Source organism: Amblyraja radiata, chromosome 23 (genome assembly GCF_010909765.2).
Source record: "Amblyraja radiata isolate CabotCenter1 chromosome 23, sAmbRad1.1.pri, whole genome shotgun sequence".
Taxonomy (NCBI): domain Eukaryota; kingdom Metazoa; phylum Chordata; class Chondrichthyes; order Rajiformes; family Rajidae; genus Amblyraja; species Amblyraja radiata.
Window position 1 is genome coordinate 7,184,038 of NC_045978.1, and position 14,958 is coordinate 7,198,995.

At 45.3% G+C, this 14,958-nt stretch overlaps 1 protein-coding gene across 6 annotated transcripts; it reads left to right on the top strand.

Moving 5' to 3' along the window:
- Positions 1-799: 799 nt before the first annotated feature.
- Positions 800-12,818, top strand: ttpal (alpha tocopherol transfer protein like). 6 transcript variants are annotated; one of them, XM_033041480.1, is made up of 5 exons: positions 800-820; positions 3,886-4,363; positions 8,106-8,299; positions 8,406-8,516; positions 12,092-12,818. In XM_033041480.1, exons 2-5 carry the CDS (start codon positions 3,895-3,897, stop codon positions 12,368-12,370), a joined length of 1,053 nt encoding a protein of 350 aa, XP_032897371.1. In that variant the 5' UTR covers positions 800-820; positions 3,886-3,894; the 3' UTR covers positions 12,371-12,818. The 6 variants fall into 6 exon arrangements, with proteins under 6 accessions (XP_032897371.1, XP_032897368.1, XP_032897370.1 ...); XM_033041477.1 differs by lacking the exon at positions 800-820 and adding an exon at positions 851-1,157; XM_033041479.1 differs by lacking the exon at positions 800-820 and adding an exon at positions 1,603-1,651.
- Positions 12,819-14,958: the final 2,140 nt, after the last annotated feature.

Sequence of the window (14,958 nt, forward strand, 5' to 3'; positions counted from 1 at the left end):
ATACAGTGAGTTACAGCCAAGGGGCCTGATCCTGTGCTGAACTGTCTGAAGAAGGGGCACGACCCAAAACGTAACATATTCCCCTTTTCTCCAGAGATGCTGCCGGGCCTGGTGAGTTTCTCCAGCACTTTGTGTCTATCCATTCCTGTACTGTTTTATTATCTTTAAAAATAAACCCCGATACATTTATGTGAAAATGAACATCGTTTCTGTGGTTTTAACAGCTTTATAAACTACCTTAAATCTTTCCAATAAAAGCTCGCCCTAGCTATTAAATAGGCAGGTAAACATAGAAACATAGAAAATAGGCGCAGGAGGAGGCTATTCGGCGCTACGAGCCCGCACCGCCATTCATTGTGATCATCCAGAATCAGTAACCTGTCCCTGCCTTCTCCCCATATCCCTTAATTCCCCAGAGCTCTATCTAACTCTTTTAAATTCATCCAGTGAATTGGCCTCTACTGCCTTCTGTGGCAGAGAATTCCACAAATTCACAATTCTCTGGGTGAAAAGGTGTTCTCTCATCTCCGTTTTAAATGGCCTCCCCTTCATTCTTAGACTGTGGCCCCTGGTTCTGGGCTCCCCCAACATTGGGAACATTTTTCCTGCATCTAGCTTGTCCAGCAGTCCTTTGATAATTGTATACGTTTCTATAAGATACCCTCTCATCCCTCTAAGTTGCAGTGAATACAAGCCCAGCCTTTCCAATCTTTCCTCATATGACAGTCTTGCAATCCCGGGGATTAACCTCGTGAACCTACACTGCGCTGCCTCAATAGCAAGGACGTCCTTCCTCAAATGAGGAGACAAATACTCCAAGGTAGTGACAGACAGCCCCTGCTGGGCATTTATGTTTTACGTCCACGGGTCTCATTATTAGGTTTGCAAGTGGCGGGTTTGACGCCCAGCCGCTGCCTAGAGGTGCTGCGGATGAGCCGGGGGGCAGCTCAGTGCTGGTACCACGGCCCCTGCCTCAGTCTGTGATCCCGTGGATGAGTGTGTAGTGTTGGCGGCGCCGGTGAAGCGGCGCAAACCTTCCCCCTCTCTCTCTCCCTCCCTCCCTCTCCACCTCCCCCCGGCCATCAACCTTCCTCTCCCCGGCTCAGTCTGTGGACGACACTTCGTCACCTTAAACCCCGGCCCCAGACACCGGGCAGGTTAGTAGCGATGTGTTTAAACTTGGCTTGTTGCGAGCAGCGCGCCTTGTGTGTGTATCAAACGCAACGATACAGGGCACCTTTGTTACGTTGTTGCGTTCATTAACCTGTTACCAAATCTACCTGATCCCACCGCGGGCACCGAGTGCTCGTTCTCACTGAAATAACACTGAAGAAGGGGTCTCGACCCGAAATGTCACCCATTCCTTCCCTCCAGAGATGCTGCCTATCCCGCTGAGTTACTCCAGCATTTTGTGTCTATCTTCGAAATAACACCCACCATGTAATTTACACCCTCTGCCCTGTAATAACTCCACTTGTAAACCGGTTATTGCTTCATCTTGCATTCGCTCACTATCTGACCCTCATCGGCCAGAATATCGCTCGGGGGGAAAAACCCTGCCTTTTTGGCGTGTGCTTCCTGTAACATTGTCGCCTGATGTTAACCGGCGGCCAGTCACAGAAACGAGAGGCTTCGAGAAACAAACTCACTGGTTGGTAACCTGCACATACTGCCATTTCCTTGTGTTCCTGCTCTCCCTCCTGTTCTCAATCGTTCTGCATTGTACTTCCAGTTAGCCCAAATGTGCAGAAATATTTCAAAAGGTAGACGCAAAACGCTGGGGGTAACTAACTCCGCGTTCTGCAACGTTGTCATCTAGTATCTTTGGTTGTCATTTCTTCACCCGCACCAGGAAGTCTGGTAGACCGTGATGCTTAAACGGTAGATTCCGCTCGGAGGGGAGAAAAAAAAATATTGAACAGAAATAAAGACGGTAAGCCCGGAGAACTGACAGAACAGGAGAGTTGGTGACGATTTTAGAAACTGGATTTCAGGGACCATAGGTCGCAGGTGAGAGGGGAAAGGTTTAATAGGAACCTGAGGGGTAACTTTTTCTACACAGAGGGTCGTGGGGAAAGAGAACAAGCTGCCAGAGGAGAGAGTTGAGGCAGGCACTAGAACATTTGAAAGACATTTGGACATGTACATGGATAGGAAAGGTTTAAACGGATATGGGCTAAATGCAGGTAGGTGGGGCTAGCAGGGCCTCTGAGAGGAAATTTATCAGTGGGTACAAAGTTTTTTTTAGTAGTGATGGGTCTTCCCCTCCCCCCCCCCCTCTTTAAATCAGCTTACCCCGGCCACACACCCGCTAATTACAATTCTGGATCTTAATTTCTACGAATTATGATGTATAAAACTATGTAGGCACACAAAATGTGAATGCTAGTCTTCCCAAAATATATGCAAACATTTCCTGAGATTTCAGGAAATTCCCGGCCCACCTCCTTTGACTCCCGGGCCCCCCTTTTGGACCCCGGGCCCGGGCGCAATGTACCCCCTGCACCCCCCTCTCATAGGCCCCGGGGGCTAGTGTGGATGGGGCATGTTGGTCGGTGTGGGCAGGTTGGGCCAAAGGACCTGTTTCCATGCTGTGTGACTCTGACAGAGAATTTAGGAGAGAATAGAAACATCCCTGTATCTGTACATTTGGACAGGTACATGGATAGGAATGGTTTAGAGGGATACGGGCCAAATGCAGGCAGGTGGGACTAGCTTGATTGGGCATCTCTGTTGGCAGGGACAAACTGGGCCGAAGGGTGCGTTTCTGTCCTTTATGACTCTATGACTCTAATGTTCCAGGGAATGGTGGTGGGGGTGACACAAAGCTCGCAAACAATTGGAAGGAAATATAAGGTGTCGGAGAAGCCGTGCAGTTGAAGATCACCTAGGTGTGGCAAAGCTCTGAAGGAATGTCATGTCTATGTGTCAGGGAGCCAATGAAAGCAAGGAAGTACCTTCAAGAATATAAAACCAAAGAACAAAACCTGTGGGAATGTACTCAGCAGGTCGGTCGGCAGCTTTGAAGAGCGAAATTTAGTGTTATATTTCAAGTTAGAGCGACATTGAGATCTACAATTCACACCTTATCTCTCAGCCTTTTGTCTTCTTTTCATCTCTGCCCATTTCCGCTCATCTGCTAATCAACCCTCTTCATCTGTATTCACCTATCACTCATCTGACTATGACCCGGCCCCACCATTCTTCCAGCTTTTTGTCCCCCTCTTATAGTCAGTGTGAAGAGGAGTCCCAACCTGAAATATACTGGTGAAAATAGGTTCTAGACATTCCATAAGTAACTTCCTGGTGTTATTATTCAGGATTGGGTTTAATATTGTCACCTGTACTGAGGTACAGTGTAAAGCAATGTTTTGCATGCTATCCAAACCGATATATCATACATCAATACCATCATGTCAAACTCCAGTCATATAGCAAAGGGAAAAATCATACAGAGTGCAAAAATATAGTTCTCAGTATTGTCGCACATCAGTTCCAAAGACATGTCCACAATGGGGTAGATGCAAATCTGACACTACCCGGGCTTATGGGAGGACTGTTCAGAAGCCTGATAACAGAAGGGAAGAAACTGTTCCTGAGTCTGTTGGTGAGTGCTTTCAAGCTTCTGTACCTTCTGCCGGACGGGAGCAGGGAAGGAATGACCAGAATGGGATAAGGCTATGATTATGTTGGCTGTTTTTCCAAGGCAGCATGAAATGTAAATGGAGTCAATGGTGGGGAGTCTGGTCTGTGTGATGGACTGGGCTCCATCCCATAAGATATTAGAAAATTGAGGTTTTTTTAATCAATAATTGTGATGTGTTGACATGTATTGGGGGTAAACGTGATGAACAAGCATTGTGACTGCATGCTCTGTCCCCTCAGCATTATACAATGGAGGTCGATCCTAACAAGTCACCAAAGGCAGGAGAGAACGCCTCCTGCAATGGGGATGCCTCTGCATTGCCGACAGATCTTCAGCTACAAGCTCCCCCCAAACCCCCGCCGTACGTTTGCACGTTGAGTCCACAGCTGATCGCCAAGGCACAAGAAGAACTTCAGGAGAAACCGGAGTGGAGACTTCGCGACGCACAAGCCCTGAGAGACATGATTTTGAAGGAGGCTCCGAACTTGAAGACCCGTTTGGACGATGCCTTCTTGCTGCGGTTTCTCAGAGCTCGCAAGTTTGATTACGACAGGGCACTGAAGCTTTTATTGAATTACCACGCCAGCCAGAAGACCTGGCCAGAGGTGTTCTCAAACTTGAGGCCATCTGCAATAAAACGTGTGCTGGATTCCGGATTTCTTACTATGCTGCCTCGCCCTGATCCACTCGGACGATATATCTTAGTCATTCGACCAGGTAACTTGGCACAAACTGTGAGCTTTTTAAAAAATACGTAGGAATGTTAAATTGCCAACTGCATTTTAGTTTAGAGATACAGTGCGGAAACAGGCCCTTTGGCCCACAGTGTCTGCGCCGACCAGCGATCCCCGTACACTAGCACTACCCCACGCACTAGAGACCATTTACAATTTTTACCGAAGCTAAATTAACCTACAAACCTGCACGTCTTTGGAGTGTGGGAAAACACCGGAGCACCCGGAGTAAACCCACAAGGTCGTGGGGAGTACGTACAAAATCTGTACAGACGACATCTATAGTCAGGATTCAGTGACACTACCACAAACTGAAGAAAACTGATTAATGACATTGGATTATTAATTGCAGATCACAGGATGTTTTAGTAATTGGTACAAAATCCTCAGCAGCACAGTGGTATATCACTGAATCATATAATGGTTATTAACACCGACAGAGGTATAGGGCCCATCAAATCTCTATAGGGTTCCATCCAGATACTTATTCAGCTCCTTACATTCTCTACAATCGCATCACAGGGGCGGCACTGTGGGGCAGCGGTAGAGTTGCTGCCTTACAGCGCTAGAGACCCGGGTTCGATCCTGACTACGGATACTGTCTGTACAGAGTTTGCACGTTCTCCCTGTGACCGTGTGGGTTTTCTCCGGGTGCCCTGGTTTCCTCTAACATTCCAACGACGTGCAGGTTTGCAGGTTAATTGGCTTCTGTAAATTGACGCTAGTGTGCAGAATGTGAGTGGAATAGCATGGAAGGATAAGGGGGAAATCTTTTAGGACCGAGATGAGAAAAACATTTTTCACACAGAGAGTGGTGAATCTCTGGAATTCTCTGCCACAGAATGTAGTTGAGGCCAGTTCATTGGCTATATTTAAGAGGGAGTTAGATGTGGCCTTTGTGGCTGAAGGGATCAGGGGGTATGGAGAGAAGGCAGGTACGGGATACTGAGTTGGATGATCAGCCATGATCATATTGAATGGCGGTGCAGGCTCGAAGGGCCGAAAGGCCTACTCCTGCACCTATTTTCTATGTTTCTATGTAAGTACTGTGAACGGGGGAATCGTGGACTCGGTGGGCCGAATGGCCCGTTTCCCCACTATATCTCTAAACCAATTATAATCAAATCTCATTAGTCCCTGATTTTTTTTCACCACCAAAATTAAATTGACTGCACAGTCGTGACCTTATTTATCCTTACACCTCAGTTCAAAACCGTCTGAATGTTTGCAATCATCCAGTCCCCACTAACCCTGAATCGAGAGACGATTAATTGAAGTTATCTTTCCCTGTTCTCTTTGCTTGGAGTTTAACGGGAGGACGAGTTCACCACGATCCTTGCCCTCCTACCGTGCAAATCCCTGTTTTGTAGGATGACACCTTTTGCAAGGTATTTATCAGCTCAGGTTGAGATTACACCAAGTTATGATGAGCATACTTGTGGTGTGGTGAAGGTCAAGGACCAGAGGGCACAGCCTCAGAATAAAAAGATTTGCCTTTACAATGGAGATGAGGAAGACTTTATAGACACCGTCCATAATGTATCCCTTACTTTAAACCCCTGCCCTCCGGTGTTATAAAGATGCGCAAAGAGGAAAGGTTAATCACTTGTCCATGGCACTGGCCTGATGATATTACATTTACTTTTAGTTTAGAGATACAGCGCGGAAACAGGCCCTTCGGCCCACCAAGTCCATGTTGACCAGCGATCCCCGCACACTAACACACTGGGGACAATTTAAAACTATACCCAACCAAATAACCTACAAACCTGTACGCCTTTGGAGAGTGGGAGTAAGCCAAAGATCCTGGAGAAAACCCACGCAGGTCACGGGGAGAAGGTACAAACTCTATACAGACAGCACCCGTAGTCAGGATCGAACCCAGGTCTCTGGTGCTGTAAGGCAGCAACTCTACCGCTGTGCCACCGTGCCAACCCATACAATGCAGAGCAATTGGATGTGTTCCTTCTGAAACACATTAGATTTTAAACGACTAAACTAGATTTTAAACAACTCATTTATTGAAGCAGTCCCCTGAATGAAGAAGGGTCTTGACCTGAAATGTCTCCTCTCCAGAGATACGGTCTGACCCGCTGAGTTACTCCAGCTTTTTGTGCCTATCCCTGAATGAAGATGTTTTTTTCTAAACTAAAACACTATACAAAGAAAGTATTTGTTTCCCGCAGTCTGCAGTATAAATGTTTATGTCTTGCTGCCCATTACACCAGTTCATTTCTATCCTTTCTCTCAGCGCAGCAAATGGGAACTTTTTTCATTATAAACTGTTGCTAAATTATAACAAGGGATTGTATTGATGAGGCAGAATAGAACCAAGCTATTTGGCTCAAATGATCTGTTTCTGTAGTTCTTTATTCAATGTTGTTTTTATTGTCATGTATGGACAGTGAAATTCTTTTGCACAACCACAAATTCACAGTCGTCACAGTTTTGGCGCTGCTTAAAATAAAAAATAAAACACAAACACAAACAGTCCAAAGTCCAGTCCAGGATTTGGAAGTTCTGGAGTGGCCCTGAACCAGGAAGCCTGCAGGCCCGTGACTCGATGTCCCTCTCCTCTCCTGAACCCCTCTGTGCCCCAGGGGGTTGACTCCTGCAGCCGCCCGGACCACTGCTCACATCCGCCATGACCAGCGGCTCCCTCCTTGACTCTCCCGTCTCCGGGGTTCTGAGCTTCCGGCCCACGCGGCCGTTGTGGGTCTTCGTTCTCAGTGACCGACGGGTATAGTTTAGTTTAGAGATGCAGCGCGGAAACAGGCCCTGCAGCCCACCAGGTTCGCGCCGACCAACAATCTACTAACGCTATCCCACACACACCAGGGACAATTTACAATTTCACCGAGCCAATTTACCAACAAGCCTAGTGCATCTTTGGAGTGTTGGGGGGGGGGGGGAAACCTGAGAAAACCCACACAGGTCATGGGTCAAAAGTACAAACTCCATACAGACAACGGCAGTAGTCAGAATCGAACCCGGTGTTCTGGCGTTCTATGGTAGCAACTCTACCGCTGCATCACCGTGCCTGCCTTTCTTTGGTCTTTGTTCACGTCGGTCCTTGTCCAGGCCATCTTCATTCTTGGCGGTCACTTCAGCTTAGGTGTTTCTGCTCAAATCATCTAACTTAACAAATGTGTCTTTACTCCAGATCAGCTGCACTTTATGCACAGAATATTTCTTGGATCTTTTAAGGAATTCAATAACACACTTTAAGAATTGATTATTTCAGCCTCTCAAGTCATCCCCATGAATTCATTTAAAAAATAAAGTACCAGCCACTGTATCATACACACGTGACCATACTAAGTAATTGTATTTCACAAGATGCTGGAGTAACTCAGTGGGACAGGCAGCATCTCTGGAGAGAAGGATTGGGTGACGTTTCAGGTCGGGACCCTTCCTCAGTCTGAAGAGCTGAAACGTTGCCCATTCCTTCTCTCCAGAGATGCTGCCTGCCCCGCTGAGCTACTCCAGCATTTTGTGTCTATCTTTGGTGTAAACCCGTGTGTGCAGTTCCTTCCTACACAATTGTGTTTAGCACGCAGAATTATTTATAGTTTGTGGGATAAACTTCAATTTTGTCTGCTCACTTGAACGATGGAAGAAATATCCATGGACTTGCTCCTGCAGTTATGTGCTGGCAAACGAAGAGAAACTGTGTTTTACTGCAATGTAAGCTGTTATTAAATGTCTGTGTACTCATTTTCCAGGAAGATGGAAAATTTCCGATTATCCCATCACTGAAAACATCCGTGCCATTTATATAACATTAGAGAAGCTTGTTCAGTCAGAAGAGAACCAGGTGAATGGAATAGTCATTCTTGCAGACTACGGTGGAGTTGCCTTGTCCCAGGCTGCTCAGCTTGGTCCCTTTATGGCCAAAAAGGTCATTGGAATTCTTCAGGTAAATATAGATTTACTCTTCCCAGGCACCCATGGCTTCCCCAAAGACTTCTCTGAAGTGTTGTTGAAAATACAACATTATCTTCTTCTGTAAATTCTTTTCACAGGATGGATTTCCAATGAGGATAAAAACTGTCAACATCATCAATGAGCCCATTATCTTCAAGGGGATTTTTGCCATCATAAAGCCGTTTCTAAAGGAGAAAATGACGGAGAGGGTAGGTTCCCTGCATTAATTCCTTGTTTCACTGTTGAATTTATTGCATGTTATCAAGATACTGAAACCTCTGCACATTGTTATCTTAGAGCATTCTAGATAGTCTTTAAAAAAGATGCAAAGCGCTGCAGTAACTCAATGTGGGTCGGGAAGCATCAGCTGCTCCAGCACTCTAGCTGAGTTACACCAGCACTTTGTGTCTTTTTTTTGTAAACTAGCATCTGCAGTTCCTTGTCTGTCTAGTTACATACAATTGAAACAGGCCCTTTGACCCACCGAGTCTACACCTCCAACATCCACCCATATTTAGACTCGATCCACCATATTTACATTAATTCCATGTTAGTCTTTCCCCAATCCCACCAGTTCTCTCCTCATTCCCCCCCCCCCCCCCCCCACCTCGCCCCCCCCCCTCTCCAGCCCCATCCAATCCCACCACTCGTCTGCACACAAGGGACAATTAATAGAAGAAGGACTCTGCCAAGCCGCATGTTTTTGGACATGAGAGCAAAACTGAGCATCCCGGGGAAACACAGGGAACGTGTAAACTCCGCACAGCCAGCATCAGAAGTCAAGATCGAACCCAGTGGTTCTACCAGCGCAGCCACTGTCCCGAAAAGATCACATTGTGCATTGTTTTGTGCATGTGATATGTCATTTAGGATCCGTGTGACATTACCATTCACGCTAGCAGTGAATCTTATTGAAATAAAGGAGTTTACAATATAACAGAGATATTGTGCGATTCACTCATACACAGACCAATGGTTTTAACAAGGTACATTCACACTATCATCCAAGTGCTTTGCAGAACATCCAGTTATTATCTGGGGACTTGGATCCCCTTCCATAGTTTGTGCTTGAGGACAGTTCAGTTTGTCTTCTTGTCCCACCCACCACCTGTCTCTCTCCCACATGCATTCTCTCTCTCACTCTCACACACACAATCTCCTTTAGTCCCCACATAACGTTTCCTCCCTAGATCTAGCTATTTGTATACTTTATTTATGGGCCTGATAAATCCTCACGGCACTTATTTAACGATCCATCATCGGACTTGTGCGATAACAGGGGAACATGTATATAATACACAGAGACACAGGCCTCCATCATTTCTTCCCCTATCTGTTAGTTCTCAGACACTTGACTCCAGAGTTGTGAAGGCCAGCTGGTTATCAGGTTTAGCTAAGTCTGCTTCTCGCTTATCGCAGCAGTGCCCTTGGTAGTCAACAATCCATGTGAAAAGACTTTATCCTGAGAATATTAGTTTGTTTTCAAATTCTAAAGATCTAATCTCACTTTATTTAATGTTTAGTGCAAGCTAGCCATGGGAACATATTGTTTTCTTCATTCATTCATTCTGTTTTACCACACATTGTCTTTTGCTCTTTCTTTCCCCTTCTTTTCTTACTCTCTCAGAATCTCTCCCTCTCTCCCCCCCCCCATTCTCTCCCCCCTCTCTCGCCCCCCTCCCCCCCCCCCCCCTCCGCCCCCTCTCTCCCTCTCTCCCTCTTCCCCCCTCTTCCCCCCTCTCCCCCTCTTCCCCTCTTCCCCTCTTCCCCCCTCTCCCCTCCCCCTCTCCCTCTCTCCTCCCCTCCCCCTTTCCTCCCATGCTTTCCAAATAAATTTCCTTCTTAATTCCCATTTAAAATACAATAGGAAATAAATGATTTTGGAAGACAGATGCCTGAGTTTGTTTCACATACATGTTCCTTATAACTGGGCAACTGAGATGACGAATATAATTATGTATTCACCTGGCCCCCAAAAATAATTATGTTTTTCATTTAAATCATGAATTACTTAGAAAGGGTTTTCAAAGGGTGTAAGACCCAATACACAGAAATACTAATCCAAAGCAGGTGATAAAAAAATGGAGGGGAAACTTGCAAATAGAATGAACTGGATACAGCGGATACAGTTCTAGGAATAACTGGGATAACTACTTGAGCAGAAAAAATATGTTTTGGGGAATGGGTGACAAGGTGGCGCAGCGGTAGAGTTACTGCCTTATGGCACCGGAGACCCGGGTTCGATCCTGACCATGGGTACTTGTTTGTATGGAGTTTGTACGTTCTCCCCGTGACCTGCGTGGGTTTTCTCCGAGACCTTTGGTTTCCTCCCACACTCCAAAGACAAGACGTACAAGTTTGTAGGTTAATTGGCTTGGTGTGAATGTAAAAATGTCCCTAAGATGTATGTAAGATGGTGTTGGTGTGCGGGGATCGCTGGTCAGTGCGGACTCGGTGGGCCGAAGGGCCTGTATCTCTAAACTAAAATGAAACTAAATGGGGAAAGACGGAAGAGGTATGTCTTTCGGAGGACCTGGGGCAGACTTAATGGACCGAACGCATGCATTGGTCGACTCTCCTCTGAATCTATCACCTGTCACTTGGTCAGCATTGCCCACACACTCTTCATTTCATGTCTCACTCCTTTCCTTGATCTTGGTTTTCCAGAGTGTAGGAAAAGGAAAGTCAAAATGCTCAGAGTAAACAAATCTGTGCAATTTTCCAATGGGGAATCTGCTCGTGAATAATGTTTGATTCTCATTTGTAACAACGAGATTTCTTGGTTTGCACGTTTATAATACTTCCATCAAATCTCCATTGAATAAAGCAAACAAGCTGAGAGCAAAGTAAAGATTCACATGTACAGCTGGTGCATTCATTCAAAAGAGCATTCATTTATTTGGGATCATAGAAACATAGAAAATAGATGCAGGAGTAGGCCATTCGGCCCTTCGAGCCTGCACCGCCATTCAATATGATCATGGCTGATCATCCAACTCAGTATCCTGTATCTGCCTTCTCTCCATACCCCCTGATCCCTTTAGCCACAAGGGCCACATCTAACTACCTCTCAAATATAGCCAATGAACTGGCCTCAACTACCTTCTGTGGCAGAGAATTCCATAGATTCACCACTCTCTGTGTGAAAAATGTTTTCCTCATCTCGGTCCTAAAAGACTTCCCCCTTATCCTTAAACTGTGACCCCTTGTTCTGGACTTCCCCAACATCGGGAATAATCTTCCTGCATCTAGCCTGTCCAACCCCTTAAGAATTTTGTAAGTTTCTATAAGATCCCCCCTCAATTATAGAGTCAGTCATGGAGCGTGAAAACAGGCCCTTCGGCCCAACTTGCCCATGCCAACCAAGATGTCCCACCTACACGAGTCCCACCTGCTGGCGTTTAGCCCAACTCCCTCTCAACCCTTCCCTCCATGTACCTACACAAATGTCTTTAAAATGTTGTTATATTATCTGCTTTCGGCCTTTGATTTCAGTTGGTCTCTGCCCTTCAGAGTTGTCTTCCCTATTTCAGATTTCACTTGTCTCTCCCCTCAGAGTTGTCTCGCCTTCCCTCCTTCAAAGAATTCTACCCATAGTTTTGGAAGGCTATTCATCCTGATTATTGGAAAATTGATCTTGTTGTCTGACATACCGTTCTGTTTCAGAACGGTTTCAGAACGGTTTCTTGTTTCAGAACGGTTTCTGGCCAAACTTAGAATTGTTTAACATGCGGCCATTTGAATTCCTCGTTAAGACTCGTGGTTTATTTTCCTTCCATTTCAGTTTGTTCTTCACGGGTCAGATCTAAGCTCCCTTCACAAGGATATTCCACCGAACATCCTTCCTCAGGAGTATGGAGGTACAATGGGAAAGCTCACCACCACCGCCTGGGCCGAGTCACTGCTGGCGTTTGAGGAGGAATTTGTGGCCGAATTCTGTCGGACATGCTCACCAACGGATAATGCACATGCTCAGTATGCGGACGGGCCAACCGAACAATCAGGCCAACAGTGCGAAGATTCCTTCAGGGGAGTGAGGTCGCAGTTGTATTATTGTTATTAACAGGACTGATTGGTACTTTCCCTAAAAGATTGTCTTTTTTTCTTTTTCGTGGTGGAGTATTTATCCAAGTTTAGCTGCCTGACCACAGGGCGGCCACAGTGGGGGGCAGCTGCTAGAGAGGAGGGCTGCCTCCAAGTCCGGTGGCAGGCAGTAGATGGGAACGTTCGGTGAACTTCTGTAACTTTGTCGGTGCCAAAACGTGGGGACATTTGTGTACTGCCTGTGTGTGGGGTCTGCTACATGATTTTACCGGGTTGTCTGCAAAACAAAGCGTTTCACTGCGCCTAGGTATACGTGACAACAATGTATCATTGCGTTGAATCATTGAGTGGGTGAGAAAGTGGGATAACATGGAACTGGTGTGAACTGTGATCGGTGGTCGGTATGGGCTCGGTGGGCTGAAGGGCCTGTTTCCGTGCCGTGTCTCTCTAATCTCTAAAGGGCAGCACGGTGGCGCAGCAGCAGAGTTGCTGCCTTACAGCGCTTGCAGTGCCAGAGACCCGGGTTCGATCCCCACTAAGGGGGGCTGACTGTATGGAGTTTGTACACGCCCACCGTGACCGCGTGGGTTTTCTCCGAGATCTTCGGTTTCCTCCCACCCACCAAAGATGTACAGGTTTGTAGGTTAATTGGCTTGGTATAATAGACAATAGGTGCAGGAGGAGGCCATTCGGCCCTTCGAGCCAGCACCACCATTCAATGTGATCATGGCTGATTAACCCCCAATCAGTACCCCGTCCTGCCTTCTCCCCATATCCCCTGACTCCGCTATCTTTAAGAGCCCTATCTAGCTCTCTCTTGAAAGTATCCAGAGAACTTGCCTCCACTGCCCTCCGAGGCAGACTCACAACATATAAGTGAAAATTGTCCCTAGTGTGTGTAAGATAGTGTTAATGTGCGGGGATTACTAGTCGGTGCGGACTCGGTGGACCGAAGGGCCTGTTTCTGCGCTGTATCTCAAAACTAAACTTAACTAATCTCCAAACTTAGAACAAGTAATTGTTTCAGACATTGAAGAGACTCTATTTATTATCTTCAGTTTCTCACATACAGTATTGTTCAGAGAAAGTAAGCACATTGAAGTTGCTGCAGGTGAGTGAAAATTATAAACAGCCTAGTCCTCTACAGATTCTCTCATGTTTTTGGCAGTTTTTAATGACCAGTGTATACAAAGCCTTTCGCTGCTGGGCTGTGCAAACATGTGTGGAATTTTACAATCCTTGTCCATCTTTTGCCATCATTTATCATAGAGACTCACAGCCAAAAAGGCAGATGGCTGGTCTCTGTCAGAGCCACCTGAACCTAAATCCATGTTCTAGGTTTACTATTGTCATGTGTACCGAGGTACAGTGAAAAGCTTTGCTTTGCATGCTATCCATTCAAATCAAATACTATTCTTTCTTATTCCATAACATCAGGCGCTGCACAACAAGTGCATTCTCTCCAAAGGGAAATGTTGAATTTAGAAGCTGGATATTTCACCATGGTGGATCGTGTAAGATCTAATTTTTAACTTTATGATAACTTCAAGCACTATATCCTTCAATACAATACTCAGATATTTCCATCATCCAGTTTTTTTTTTCAACAACCAAAATCTCTTATTGTTAAGTGTTACAGGGAAGGGATAGAATCAAAGAAAATATTAGTATTCAAAGATAGACACCAAATGGTGGATTAACTCAGGCAGCATCTCTGGCGAACATGGATAGGCGACGTTTTGGATTGCGACCCTTCTTCAGACTGGGGGGAATTTATTTTGATTGAGGAAGGGTCCCGACCCGAAACATCACCTGTCCATGTTCCTCAGATATGCTGCCTGACCTGCTGAGTTACTCCAGCATTCGTGTCTTTCTTTGGTACACCAGCATCTGCAGTTCTTGTTATAACATTAGTATTCAAAGCATTTATTCAGTAACTATACACTATAATGTTACATTGTTGCTCTGGGCTTTAATGATGTGGTGGGAAGTACAGTATTTATTAATAATTGTCTACCTGAGATATACTGTAAATGTACAACATTTAACAGCAGTTACTATATTCAAACAGTAATAGAGCAATAGTTTTTAATTATTTCCAAAGACACAAAATATTTTCTACGGAAAAAAATGCAATAATTGAAAATGCAGATCCTTATCTTTACTCCCTATGATCAGAAGTGATCCTTTCAAGATAAGACTAAAAACAAAAGTTCAGTAGCATGTAACATTCTTTCATTTGCGTTAGTCAGTTGTGGTCCAGGTAGATCAATAATAAAATTTGCTCCTAGATTTCTCAGAAATTGAGGAAATATTGTCAATATAACCAGTGAAGTTCTGATCTAACTATCTCCTCCATCTGTATCCAGCAGAACAATATATTTAGGATTGCTAAAGGCAGCCCTGGAGTATCACAGTTTAGTTTATTGTTTCTGCACAAGTATAGTGTAATGAAAATCGTGCTTGCATCAGCATCAAAGAGTAAGGAAATCAAACACCTACATAAATTATACACAAATTCTACCAGACAGTGAGATAAATATTGTGTACAGAAAGCTAGGCATTAGTGCAAAAATACAAAATTGGAAAACAAGTCCAAAGTAGTGC

Bases quoted from the DNA above. Each gene is read 5' to 3' on its own strand.
- ttpal (XM_033041475.1), top strand. From the start codon at position 2,913: ATGTCATGTCTATGTGTCAGGGAGCCAATGAAAGCAAGGAAGTACCTT. The intron at 4,364-8,105 runs GTAACTTGGCAC...CTCATTTTCCAG, and splicing joins TATCTTAGTCATTCGACCAG to GAAGATGGAAAATTTCCGAT. The intron at 8,517-12,091 runs GTAGGTTCCCTG...CTTCCATTTCAG, and splicing joins AGGAGAAAATGACGGAGAGG to TTTGTTCTTCACGGGTCAGA.